At 42.4% G+C, this 12,571-nt stretch overlaps 1 protein-coding gene across 1 annotated transcript in view; it reads right to left on the bottom strand.

Annotated features, from left to right (window-relative positions):
* LOC121276073 (collagen alpha-6(VI) chain-like) overlaps nucleotides 1-12,571 on the bottom strand; it is a 229,249-nt gene that overhangs the window by 31,617 nt on the left and 185,061 nt on the right. Inside the window, exons 33-34 of the mRNA XM_041184013.1 lie at nucleotides 6,768-6,803; nucleotides 6,629-6,665 (exon numbers count right to left, since the gene is read on the bottom strand). Of these exons, the coding sequence (XP_041039947.1) occupies nucleotides 6,629-6,665; nucleotides 6,768-6,803 (73 nt within the window). The remainder of the gene's footprint in view (nucleotides 1-6,628; nucleotides 6,666-6,767; nucleotides 6,804-12,571) is intronic.

Below are 12,571 nucleotides of genomic sequence, written 5' to 3'. Positions count from 1 at the left end.
TTTGCTGTCACGGGATAAGGGTGCAAGTAGTGGGCCCACACCCTGCGCTCCCAATCTGGCTGGCTCCATTGTGGGGCTAGGCATCGTCTACCCCTCATAATGTTTATGCAGTGGGCTAGCTCCTTCATGACTCATGATTCATGGAACTCAGAGGAGTCAAGGGCCTTGGTATGAATTTCAAAAACTTTTGAAAGTGAAGTTCAAAAGATCTTACCCATGCCCTCCATTCCTCCCCATACCAACTCATGCTTCCTCACCCACCCCCAATGTCTCTTGTACCCTCCGTGCTAACAAAAAGACCACCCACAAGCCATTGCAATATTGACAAAATAAATTGATGAAAAATAACTTATTATAACCTCATAAAGATGTCAATCAAGAAAAGCCAACATTTCTCTGCAGCTGTGTAAGCAACACTCTGAGTTAATTCTTTTATGAGATTTGGTTGAGAACCCAGACTCACAAAAGGAAGCAGCAAGTAATTAGCAAAGCTAATAGAATGTTATCGTTTATTGCAAGGCAGCTCACAACCACCTTCTCAAGGGCAATTAAGGATGGGCAATAAATGATGGCCTGGCCAGCAAAGCCCACATCCCTTGAATGAATAAAAAAAAATTGAATACAAGGATAGGGAGGTTATGCTTCAGTTGTGCAGGGCATTGGTGAGACCACATCTAGATACTGTGTGCAGTATTGGTCTCCTTATTTAAGGAAGGATATAAATGCATTAGAAACAGTTCAGAGAAAGTTTACTAGATTAATGCCAGGAATGAGTGGGTTATTTTATGAGGAAAGGCTGGACAGGCTAAGTTTCTATTCACTGGAGTTTAGAAGAGTAAGAGGTGACTTGATCGAAACCTTTAGTTTCATGAGGGCACCTGACAGGATGAATGTGGAAAGGATATTTCCTCTTGTGGGACAATCTAGAACTTGAAATTAATGTTTCAAAATAAGAGGTCATCCATTTAGGACAGAGATGAGGCAAGATTTTTTCTCACAGAGAGTTGAGAGGCTTTGGAATTCTCTTTCTCAAAAGGTAGCTGAAGCAAAGTCCTTGAATATCTTTAAGGCACAAGTAAATAGATTCTTTTTAAGCAAGGGGGTGAAAGGTTATTGGGGGTAGGCAGGAATATAAGGTTAAAATCAGATCAGCCATGATCTCATTGAATGGCAGAGCAGGCTTGAGGGGCCGAGTAGCCTACTCCTGCTCCTAACTGATATGTTTGTGTGTTCATATGTTCACATTATGTGAAGGAGGGTCTTTTCCAAAGAATTATGAATGGGTCTTTTTCGCTATAAACAGTTTCACACATATCATTGTTACCAAAGGGTACCTTTGTTCTGTACATGCTGTATAGGGGTGAATAGGCCTGAGAAGGCCAGGAGTTGGCATGGAGGACATGAGGAGCCATTGAGTGGGGTAGGTGGGGGCATAAGTTGGCATTGAATTGGCAGGGAGGCTTTAAGGGGTCATGGGGTGGGTCAGGAGCATGGGTTGGCATGGCATTGGCATGGGGGCATGGATATGGCATGAGGAGTGGGTGAAGGGGTGAAGGGGTGTGAGGAGTGAGGGCTAGGGAGTTTAAAATGGAACCAAACAGCTGGGACAAAGTTGCAAAGAACTGAGGCACGAGAAAAAAACTTTTTTACATGAGTGGTTCGGGTTTGAAATGCACTGCCCGGAAGTGGGATGGAGGCAGGTTCAATGAGGTATTCAAGAGGGCATTAGATGATTATTTGAATAGAAACAATGTGCAAGGGTAGGGGGAAAAGGCTAGGTAATGGCACTAGGTCATAATGCTCATTTGAAGAGCCGGTGCAGACACGATGGGGCCAAATGGCCTCCTTCTGTGCCGTTAAAATTTTGTGATTCTGTGAGATGGGCCTTTTAAGCAGACTGCCTTGGTACTTACGCTTCCGATCTACTTCCGGGGGCAGCGGGCCTGACTCCAAGCCTATACCTGCCCTCCTGGAGTGAAAATTGCACCACTTGGGGCACTTTCTACCATCGGTGTGGCAAGCCAGGAAATTCCCTGACTCGAGCTACCGGCGTCAGTAGTGAAAATCCAGGCCCAAGTCCCAGAGGATGTGACTATCTCCAATTTCAAATATTAGGATTGTAATTCCAATTTATTAAATTAATTTAATTTAAATTAATTAAAATATGGAATGAAGACCATGGGGGTATATTTTCCAACTGCTTCTGTTCCCCCACAAGTCCTTAACATGCTTTTATTAAATTCCCCAACAGAATGCTGTAATCTAGACATTACCCATTAAAATCTGGGTTAAATCCTGTGTTAAAGCTACCAGGGAGAAATTAAATATAAATACATATGCTCTCATATGGGATTAAAACCATCTGCAAAATATTGCCATATAGATCACTTCTAAGCTTATATCAGATAATCAAATTTCATTTGCTTCTTGAATGCAGCCTCTAGTCGACTGATGTTTGGTTTGGTTTCCAGTTTCAAAATCCTGAAACTTGCAGATTTGTAATGTTTCAATGTTTTAGACTAATATTTTTGATCAAAGTCTGCTGAACAGCAAAAAAGAATTCCTGTAGTAGATTGGAACATAAATACATCCATTATAATTCTGAGGGTCAAATTAAGAAGGAGACAAGCTTAGAATGAAACCTTGTCTATTGTTCTGCTGGGAAGAGTGCTCAATATTTCTAGGAATCATCTTTGAACTTCAAAAGTAATTGATCAAAAGTCAGGAATATCCACCTATTCCATTACGGTAAATTCACACCTCTGACGGGTTACCTACACAGCAGGATACAAAACAATGTATTCCATGGAATTTGATCAGATTCGTTCTTGTGCATCTCTATAATTTAAATTTCATTCTCAACCAAATATTTATCCAGCTCTATGTTGAATGAATTTGCTGACACGTTATTAACAGCTTTTGATATAAATCAGTTTCATATAGTCACTACTCTGATGGGAAGAATTCTTCTAGCTTCAGCTCTCTTTTGAAACTATTTAAATATAGTTTAACCAGGGGTATGTGGAGTTGAGGCCACATTCAGGTCAGCCATGATTTTATTGAATGGCTAAGCAGGCTCGAAGGGCTGAATGGCCTCCTCCTGTTCCTAATTCATATAGTATTACATAAGTAGCTTCAACCAGGAGAAGACTTCAGTGTCATCAAGTCTTCCTTACTATTGCAATAAAGTTGCTTCAATGAATTTATAACAATCCTCCAGCCTATAAACGTTGGTTCTAAGATTTTTTTGGAGTAGAGAGATGAAGTCAGACTGAAATGTTTATGTTTTAGCATTTTCTATCAGGGGCATTATTGCCATAATGTAAATTGACAGTACAGGGGATTCCCAATTATTTGTGCTTCCATTATCTGCATTCCTAATTATTCTTGGAAGTTCTCATGAAAGTTGAGGTTGTGTCAGGAAATGAACATTTTGGGAGATGGAAGGTTAAAAGAGCATTAGAGGGGGAAAAAAATCCATAAAATTTTCTTTCATATCTGAAAGAGACTTATTGCTCATAATAAAAGTGCAATAAACTGACAGCTGCATAAAATGCAAACAAATACTGGGGGAAGGCCATCTAAATGCAGTTGAGTGGAACCTTAACCAATTTTCATTACCAGCCATGAGATTCCCTCCATTATGATGGATGATGGTGGTTCCATTTAAATAATGCACCATCAATAAGATGTCACTTCTTCCCGTTACTCCAACCAGAGCTAATCTGTTGCTTACTTTCTCTTTCCATACTTCCATTTTCTTCCACCACTGACCCTAGGTACTTGACACTGCTCACTTTCTCCAGGGCTTCACCCATACTCTTTACATCTTCACTCTGATCCTCTTCCCTAGGCTCAAACTGACAGTCCATATATTCTTTGAGTCTACTGATCTTCATAATCCTGACTTCCAGTGTTTTTCTCCAGTTTTTCAGATACTCAGTCATGTTATCATCATTGCACCACAAAGCTTAAAGTCATCTACAAGCATCATTGATCATGGCCTGTCCTGTCACATTTGCTCAATTAGAACATCAATGACAAACATGATTAGAAAGGGGTTCAGTGCTATGGAGGAGTTCTTTGATAGTTTTTGCAATCTTGAATGTCTCCTTCTCTTTTGAATATTTTTTGACAGCACCTTCCAAACTCATGACCTCTACCAACCCAAAGGACAGGGGCAGCAGATGCATGGTAACACCACCACCTGCAAGTTCCCATCCAAGCCACATACCATCCTGGCTTGTTCCTTCTTTATCTCTGGATTCTGTAACTCCCTTCCTAACAGCACTGTGGGTGTACCTACACCACACTAACTGCAGCGGTTCAAGAAGGCAGCTCAATACCACCTTCTCAAGGGCAATTAGGGGTGGGCAATAAACGCGAGCCAGCCAGTGATACCCACAGCCCGTGAAAGAATTAAAACAAATTGGTGCCAGACTGCTTTGCCTTCATGCCCTCCTAATGTAAAATAAAACAATTAAATGCAAACCTCAAACTGCTTTAATTTGTAGCATCAACCCTACTGCAATCTCAGCTGATAGGAGCTAACTCATCACAAGCCAGGGATTAAACCTTGAACCTTCAGCTCTACATAGCTTAGTTACTCATCAGCTTTATTAAACAAGTCGATATATTTTTAAATTAATGTGAGGGATGTTACCACTGGTGGTAAGGACCCTTGCCATTTTGGATACCCACAGCTGAGGGCTTACTCTGGGGTTCACTGGGGAACAGCACCAGCAGGCAGGGAAGGAGTACCTGTCCTAGTGGAGGTGAGGGAGAGAATATTGTGCTTGTGGTAAGAGCTTAGTAGAGGGCATCATTGCCTTGCTTTTGCCTATTTTCTGCCACTATCCTGAACTTTTTCAGATGTGATTAAAAAGGAAAATCCAGCTCCCAAAGCAGAATATTATGCTCAGCATGCAGACGTGCGCCCGACACGCCTGAATGTAAAATGAGGCGCGATGATGGCGGGCGAACGTCTAGATGTCATCGCTCAGTCTCATGAAAATCCTATTAAGGCCATTAAGAAGCTAATTAAATTCCACGGGCAGGATGAGGTTTCTAAAGCAAATAAACATCAAATAAAAATGTTATTTTGGAATGAAAAACATGTCCCAGCTCATGGGCAGAATCTTCTGCCTATCAGGCAGGCCATTTGGGAGCGGGAGTGGAACCAACCCTGCCTGCGATCGGCTCTGCGCCGCCATCTTACGTGGGCTGGCCAATTAAGGCCCACCCAACGTGACACGAGCCCCGTAGCGTTCAGCACTACCTGTGCGGGCGGGAGGAGGAGAGAGAGTCGGGAGGGGCAGCATGCGTTCAAAAGAGTGCACGGAGCTGCCTCAAGGGGGATTAAGCTCAATTTGAAACTTCAAAATAAAGAAAGTTAAAAATCATTTACACATATCTCCTCATGTGACAGTGTCACATGTTTATGAAATGTTTAAAAAATATTTATTAATTTAATAAACCCTTCGTGAAACCTCATCCCGCCCGTGGATGAGGCTTTATGAAAAATGTGAAGGCCGCTTGGACTCATCGCCTGCCCACCAACCTTAAGGATGGACAGGCAGCCCTGTCAATTTGGATAGTTAGTTTATTAATGGCCTTAACAGGCCTTTGACAGTTCAGCGGGCGGGCAGGTAGCCGACTCTGGTCCGCGCCCGCCGAACTTAAGATCGGAATAACACGCGGTGATGTTGGGACGCATGCCCGACGTCACCGTACATCATTTTACGTGTCAGTGTGCAGGGTTCGCCCCCACTCGCTGAAAAGAAAATTCTGCCCCATGTGACAGTCACATGAGGGGGCATGTTTTATGATAATTTTATTTCCTTTTTTTTTTAAACAGTGCTTCATCTCCCTGAGGCAGCTCCGTGCCCTCAGGAATATTGAAGCACTCTTTCGCGCGCATGCATGAAGATCACTCAAGGCTCGCTTGCCCTCCCGCCCGCACAGGCAGCGCTGAGTGCTGCCGCTCGTGTTCCACGCTGGGCGAGCCTTAATTGGCCCGCCAGCGTGAAATCATGGAGCAGAGCCGGTCACAGGCGGTGGTCAGCTTCCCTATCACCCCCGCCCGCCCCCAACCGAACACCTCTGCCAAGGGCATAACGCTATCCCCAGTGTCAGCATCCAGCACCTCCACAGCAACCATGTGATATTTTGCAATTCCCACACTAAGTACTTCCTATGGCCAATTTATTGCCAGGTTAGGAATAGTGTGTGCTGACGACCCATATCCATCAGGAATTGAATTTAAAAAACTGACTTTCAAATTTTACTGAAGCACAGTCGCCTTAAAACCAGCAGCTATAGGCCTCTATTTTTTTTAAATCAATTTAGCCTAGATTCAAACTGAGGAGCGGGAACAGTGTCTGATCACAATCTCCAATGCCATTCCTATATTTCCATTTAAAAATTATCTAGGGATAGAAATAACTATCAGGAAACCTAGTCGTAAAATTTAAAGATATCAGTATATTCATCAATACCTAAAGAAATGTGAACAACCTTTGGTTTCACTTTCCCATGCAAACTTTGAATATATTTCTCAAGTTTTCCAGCTTTACTCAGACTGCAGCATAAAAATCACGGAGAAGAAATGTAAAGGGCTGTTACTTACGGCAGCTCCTGCGTATATATGCTACAAGGCCACAAGACTGCAATGAAAATGAGAAAAGTTTGCAAACAAACTTTAGATAAAATCTACAGTTAGACTACATCAGGGGAGTTCACATATATGTAGAGCTTAAGCTACATACCGTTTCCAATGCAGAGCCTGGTGGTCCTTTCTGGCCCTGAAATAAAGGAAAGATAAATCTTGTTAAAAGAATACATTTATTTTTTCATTCTTGTTAGTTTTTATTTTGAGATGGAGGTGTAGTGGTTGTGGTAATGTCACTGGACTAGTAATCTAGTGGCCCCGACTAATGCTCAGGGAGCATGGGTTCAAATCCCACCACAGCAGCTGGTGGAATTTAAATTGTGAACAAATAAAAAACTGGAATATAAAGCTAATCTCAGTGACAGTGACCAAGAAACTATTAGTGACTTTTGTAAAAACTCATCTTGTTCACTAATGTCCTTTAGGGAAAGAAATCTGTCATCCTTACCTGGTCTGGCCGACATGTGACTCCAGATCCAATACAATGGGGTTAAATTTAAACTGCCCTCTGAAATGGCCCAGCAAACCATTCAATTCAAAGGGCAATTAAGGAGGGCAGCAAATGCTAGCCCTGCCAGTGATGCCTAAATCACAGGAAAGAATGAAAAGAATCTTGTCTCCCCCCTTCTCTGAAGGCATTGCCATTTTGCTGCATATTTTTCCATGGACACTTTCCATTGTCTTTCCAAGCAGCTGTGAACCTAGCTTTTCTTAAACAAGCTCACTGATCATAAGATATATTACAGCAGAATCTGGTCTCTGTAGTATAAAGGGTTAACAGATGGGATATGCTAATATGTGATGTAGATGTTGATGTACCACTGACATCAGTTAGTCATGTGTCAGACTCTCAAGAGAGAGGTTAGAATCATGCCTAAGAGCTACGGTAGTACAAATAATCAAGTGTTAGGCAGGCGCCAGGATGTATCTACAGTCCAAGAACCAAATCCCATGTCTAGAGTTCAAAATCAAAGGACCCAATCTCAGAACATGGTGGCAGCGATGGAGACATCCATGTAAAAGTAACATTGGTGTTATTGAAGGAACCACAGAGTGAAGAAACCTTTGAAAGCAGCTCAAATAAATTTTGGCGCTCGGTGGTGGCACACTGGAGAGAGATAAAGCTAGTTAGCAGTCCCTGCCCTGGCCCTGCCTGTTTGACTGCCTCAAGGCCTGCAAAGAGGCTAGCAATGGGAGTCACAGAAATGCCATTTTTTCCAGTACTGAGCTGCGTCAGACCTTCACAAAAAGAGCCAAAGCTCCTTTATTTATGCAATAGGTCCAATAGCAGATCATGTTCTCTTAAGGCAGGGAGTACAGGAGTCCACCGCAGATTTTGATTCCATTATTAAAGCTTTTGACATCTATGTTAGCCTGAAGTAGAATTTAGCAATTGAATGAGCACATTTTAACCAGCGCTTGCAATGACCGGGGGAATCGACTGAATTATTCCTAACTGACCTAGCTAGTTCCTCTGGATATATGGTGCTAAAGGACGAGCTAATCCATGGTCACATAGTTGTGGGTGCCTGAAATGAAAAACTCTGACTTTCTGCAGACCAAAGATGATCTTACTTTGAATCAAGCAGTCCAGTATGTGAGGCAGGTCAAGCTTTTAAACATTTAATCAGGCAATAATTTGTGGCAGCTCTGGGGCTTCACATCACTCCGTAGGGCCCATGGGCAGATGCTCCTTCCATACAAAAGCCCAACAAACAAACCGAAATGGCGGGAAACACCATTCCAGCACCATTTTGAGATGCTTGCATTGTGGCGTAAAAACTCAGGACAGATGTGAAGAAGGTCCAGCAGGGGCATGGAGTTCTTCCAGTGTGACAAAACTGGACATTTCAAGCATTTCTGCAAATCCAGCAATTTTACTTAAAGTTGCAGACCAGCATGTATTTATGAAACACATTCCTTCTGAGAAATGTCCCAGGAGAAGTAGATAGTCTCAAACCAGACCCCTGGTCACTTACTGTCCAAGTTCAAGGCTTTGATAGTTTTTTAAAAAATTGATACTGGGCTTCTATTAACATTTTAGCAGATGACCTTGGCTGGCTTCAGCTGATGACCCTTTGTCCATCTGACATCAAGTTACAAGGTCCAGGCAGCATAAACCTTCCAATCAAAGGGCAACAGATCCTTGATTCACTCTATATTCTTTACGATCAATGCACATCCTTATTGAGTGGCGATGTTGACATACTTCTAGGAATCTCAGAAAAACTAGATGATGCTCATCACTTGAATGACTCACTGTCTTTCATCAACAGTGTTTTATTTTCTTTATTTTTTCATGGGGTGTGGGTGTCACTGGCAAGGCCAGCATTTGTTGCCCATCCCCTTGAATTGAGTGTTTACTTGGTCATTTCAGAGGATGGTAAAGAGTCAACCACACCCCTGTGGGTCTGGGATCACATCTAGGCCAGACCAGGTAAAGGCAGCAGATTTCCTTATTTATAGGACATTAAACAAACCAGATGGGTTTTTATGATAATCAATGATGGTTTCATGGTCACCATTACTGAGACTAGCTTTCAACTCCAGGTTTACTTATTGAATTAAAATTACACCATTTGCCATGGTGGGATTCGAACCCATGTCCCCCAGAGAATTAGCCTGGGCCTCTAGATTACTAGGCCAGTGACATTACCACTATCTCCCCCTTTAAAGTTTTACTTAGAAGCAGTGGAAATTCAGCCTTCAGAAGCTGAGGAAGTTTATACAGTCAGCGTAAATTCTTTTCTTTCACAGAGATACTATCCACTAGACCCAGGGTAGACAAGGAAATTATGAATCTTTCAGTTCTTCATTAAGTAGGGCAGGATACATAAGGCACTGCAACAGATGGTGATCATCCCTATGAAGATCTGGTCAACCTGAATTGGCTCTTCCTAGAGGGTGATGAGGAAGAATCCTTTGCAGTACTGAGCAATTTCTTTGAGGATGAGGTCCTAGAGAATGATTCACCTTTCCAGTTGATGGATGTATCTTATGAAGTCTCTATTGTCTTTTTAAAAGAATCAGCTGTGGTTTTAATGGCTGAGCAGCATTCAGATCTTAGTTCCACTAAAACTACTGGTGTATTGCTTACTTTATCTCCTGTTATCCATGAAGAGTGTCCCACAGAGGATGCCTTGCCTGAGTCCAGGTTAGAATCCATAGCTGGTACCTTCCCAGGTTGAAAGTCAATTGACATCCACACTTCAGTCCCAGCCTAAAGTCTTCTCTTTAGATGTGGAGGTCAGCACTGAAGCTGCAGCAAAATCTCTAGCACTTCTGAAGCTGCAGAATTCTGTACAGAAATCTTGTCTCAGAGTTGCTTGTCTACAGGAAGTTTTTCTCTCTACAGAAGATGAGGATGCCTTGCCTCCATATTCTCATCAATGGAGCAACCTCGTACAGAGAGAAATGTGGCTCTCTCACCACTCTCTGCAGAAAGTAGACGGTCCTCCCAAAAAATCATTGGGAAATCATCTCGTCTTCTTTTCCTGAAAATCTTACAGGAAATTAATAATTCTTCCCTTTGTCTTCTAAGTTAATTGAAATCTCAGATCTTCAATACCTTTTCAGTCTTTGATATAGCAATTGATGACACAGCTATGATAGCCTTCCCAGGAGTCGAAGATCATTCCTCTCAACTTTCCAGCTATGCTGATGAAGTGTTGTCCCTTTTGGATTGGCTTTTCATTGGTAAGTCTTCATTGTCCTTGCAGTTCAATCATTCTACAGCCTACACTCAGCTTTCCAGCTCTGCTGATAAAGTGTTGTCCTATTCTGCAGATGATGATGTCCTAACAAATGCAGAGGAAAATCCTTATGTCGCTAAGCCGTTTTCCTTAAGGACCAAGAATACTGAAGGAGATTGAATCCCTCAGAACTGTGGCTTGGAGGCAGGAGAAAAGGAGTTGGAGTTGATTGAAATCAGTTGTTGTAAAAAAGGGGAATTACAGAAATGTAATGGAAATGACTAAAGACATCGGCTGGAATTTTCTGGTCCTGCCGCATTGCGGAAGTTTTGATGGACCAGCGAAAGGTCTGCTGACTTTCGGTGGTAATTTCTGGTCCCATGGTGGGCGGGACTGGAAAATCCTGGCCATAGTTTCATGTTGTTGATTTAAAAAATGGATAGCATACTTGGATGGGGGAGGTGTAGTACAAGAGTTAACAGATGGGATATGCTAATACATAATGTAGATGAGGATGTACCACTGACATCAGTCAGTAATGTGTTAAACTCTCAAGAGAGAAGTTGGATTAATGCCTAAGAGGTATGCCTACTCTGTAACTTGTTTAGAAATAGTACCAAGAAACAAATGTTAAGCAGGTACCAGAGTATGTCTACAGTCTATCTGAGAACCAAGTCCCATACCTAGGCCGAATTTTACAACCCCGTCGCAGCATGGATGGGGCCATAAAATGCAGCGAGCCAATCTAAACTCCAGCGACTTCGGCTGGGCAGTAAAATCCTGCTGTTGTAAAATTCCACCCCTAGAGTCCAAGATAGAAAGGCCCATCACAGAACAGTCTCAATGTCACCCAATGTCCACAGTTCAGTAAGGGTCATTGTAAGCAGAAGCAGAGGTCGGGGAGGTTTTCCACTCTTCAAGGCAGTGCCATAGAAGCTGCACTCCCATCTGCTGCCTCAGCTGAGATCATCTAAATCAGGAAAATCACTTATTAATTCTCACTCCTTTCCAGGATGTATGACTCAATTACTCAATCAGCAAACACACAGAGCCACAAGAAGCATTATGAAAGCAGACTTAAAAACAGATTTATCTTCCTAAAGATTAGCCCTTATATGCTACACTCTTTCAAAAGGAGCATCGAAGAAAGGTTTAAGATAGTGGGACACAGGAACAGGATTGGGTCATTCAGCACCTCAAGCAAGTTCTGTCATTCAATGAGATCATGGCTGATCTGTATCCTAAATCCATCCACCTGCCTTGGCTCAATTTCTCTTAACAGCGTTGGCTAGCAAAATTCTATTGATCTCAGATATAAAAGTATTAACTGAACTAGCATTTATTGCTTTACATGGGAGTGGACTCTAAACTTCAACCCTTTCTGTAAAGAAGTATCTCCTACCTTCTCTGCTAAGTGGCCTGTCTCTGATTTAAGGTTACATCCTCTTGTTCTCACCTTGCCCACTATCTATTTACACTACCAACTCTTCTCAAAACTAATAACTATCAAATCATCCCTCAACCTTCTGTATCCCAGGGACCACAAACCTAGTTTACATAATTTAACTACTGTAAAGTATATGTCATTGTTTCTTAAATTATTCCAAGCTTTTAATATCTATGATGTCACCTGTAAATTTGCACAATTTGCACTAAGCTTCTAAATCCAAACTACAAATGTAAATTAGAATTGATAGTGATCCTGGAGTGTCCTTCCCTCACTCAAGTTCTCCAACAAGTTTACTTACAAAATTTATTTCTCTTCTCGAGCTATTCTTTCATCCACATGGGCTAAAAATTGGCTTGAGGCATTATTCAGGTATGGTCATCTCAATTTGCAACCTGTCCACGCCAGTTCCTGTGGAGTTAGGCAGCAAGAAAATTTGGTGCTGGCACCTCATTTACCCTGCACGGCCAAACATCTGCCACATTGCTGGCTGCCTCTGGGCTCAGCAATGAGCTGAGAAGCATTTGCTAGTGGTATGTGGAGAAGCCAGCCTTCTGTTCTTAAAGATAGTTGGTCCTTCTTAAAGAAAAGGACCACTGAAAGACAGGGGATTCTGCTGAATGCTAAACAAGGAAAATGAAACATCAGGGTAGGTAGAGGGCTCCAGGGTCACACATACAGTATTGGGGGCATTAGTGGTGAAGGTGGACGGGTGGAGGGACACCATGGTCCCATAGGGTGCCAGATGGCCCTCAATTCCTC

This window comes from Carcharodon carcharias, chromosome 3 (assembly GCF_017639515.1).
Source record: "Carcharodon carcharias isolate sCarCar2 chromosome 3, sCarCar2.pri, whole genome shotgun sequence".
NCBI lineage: Eukaryota > Metazoa > Chordata > Chondrichthyes > Lamniformes > Lamnidae > Carcharodon > Carcharodon carcharias.
This window is presented reverse-complemented; position numbering and strand designations above follow the sequence as displayed.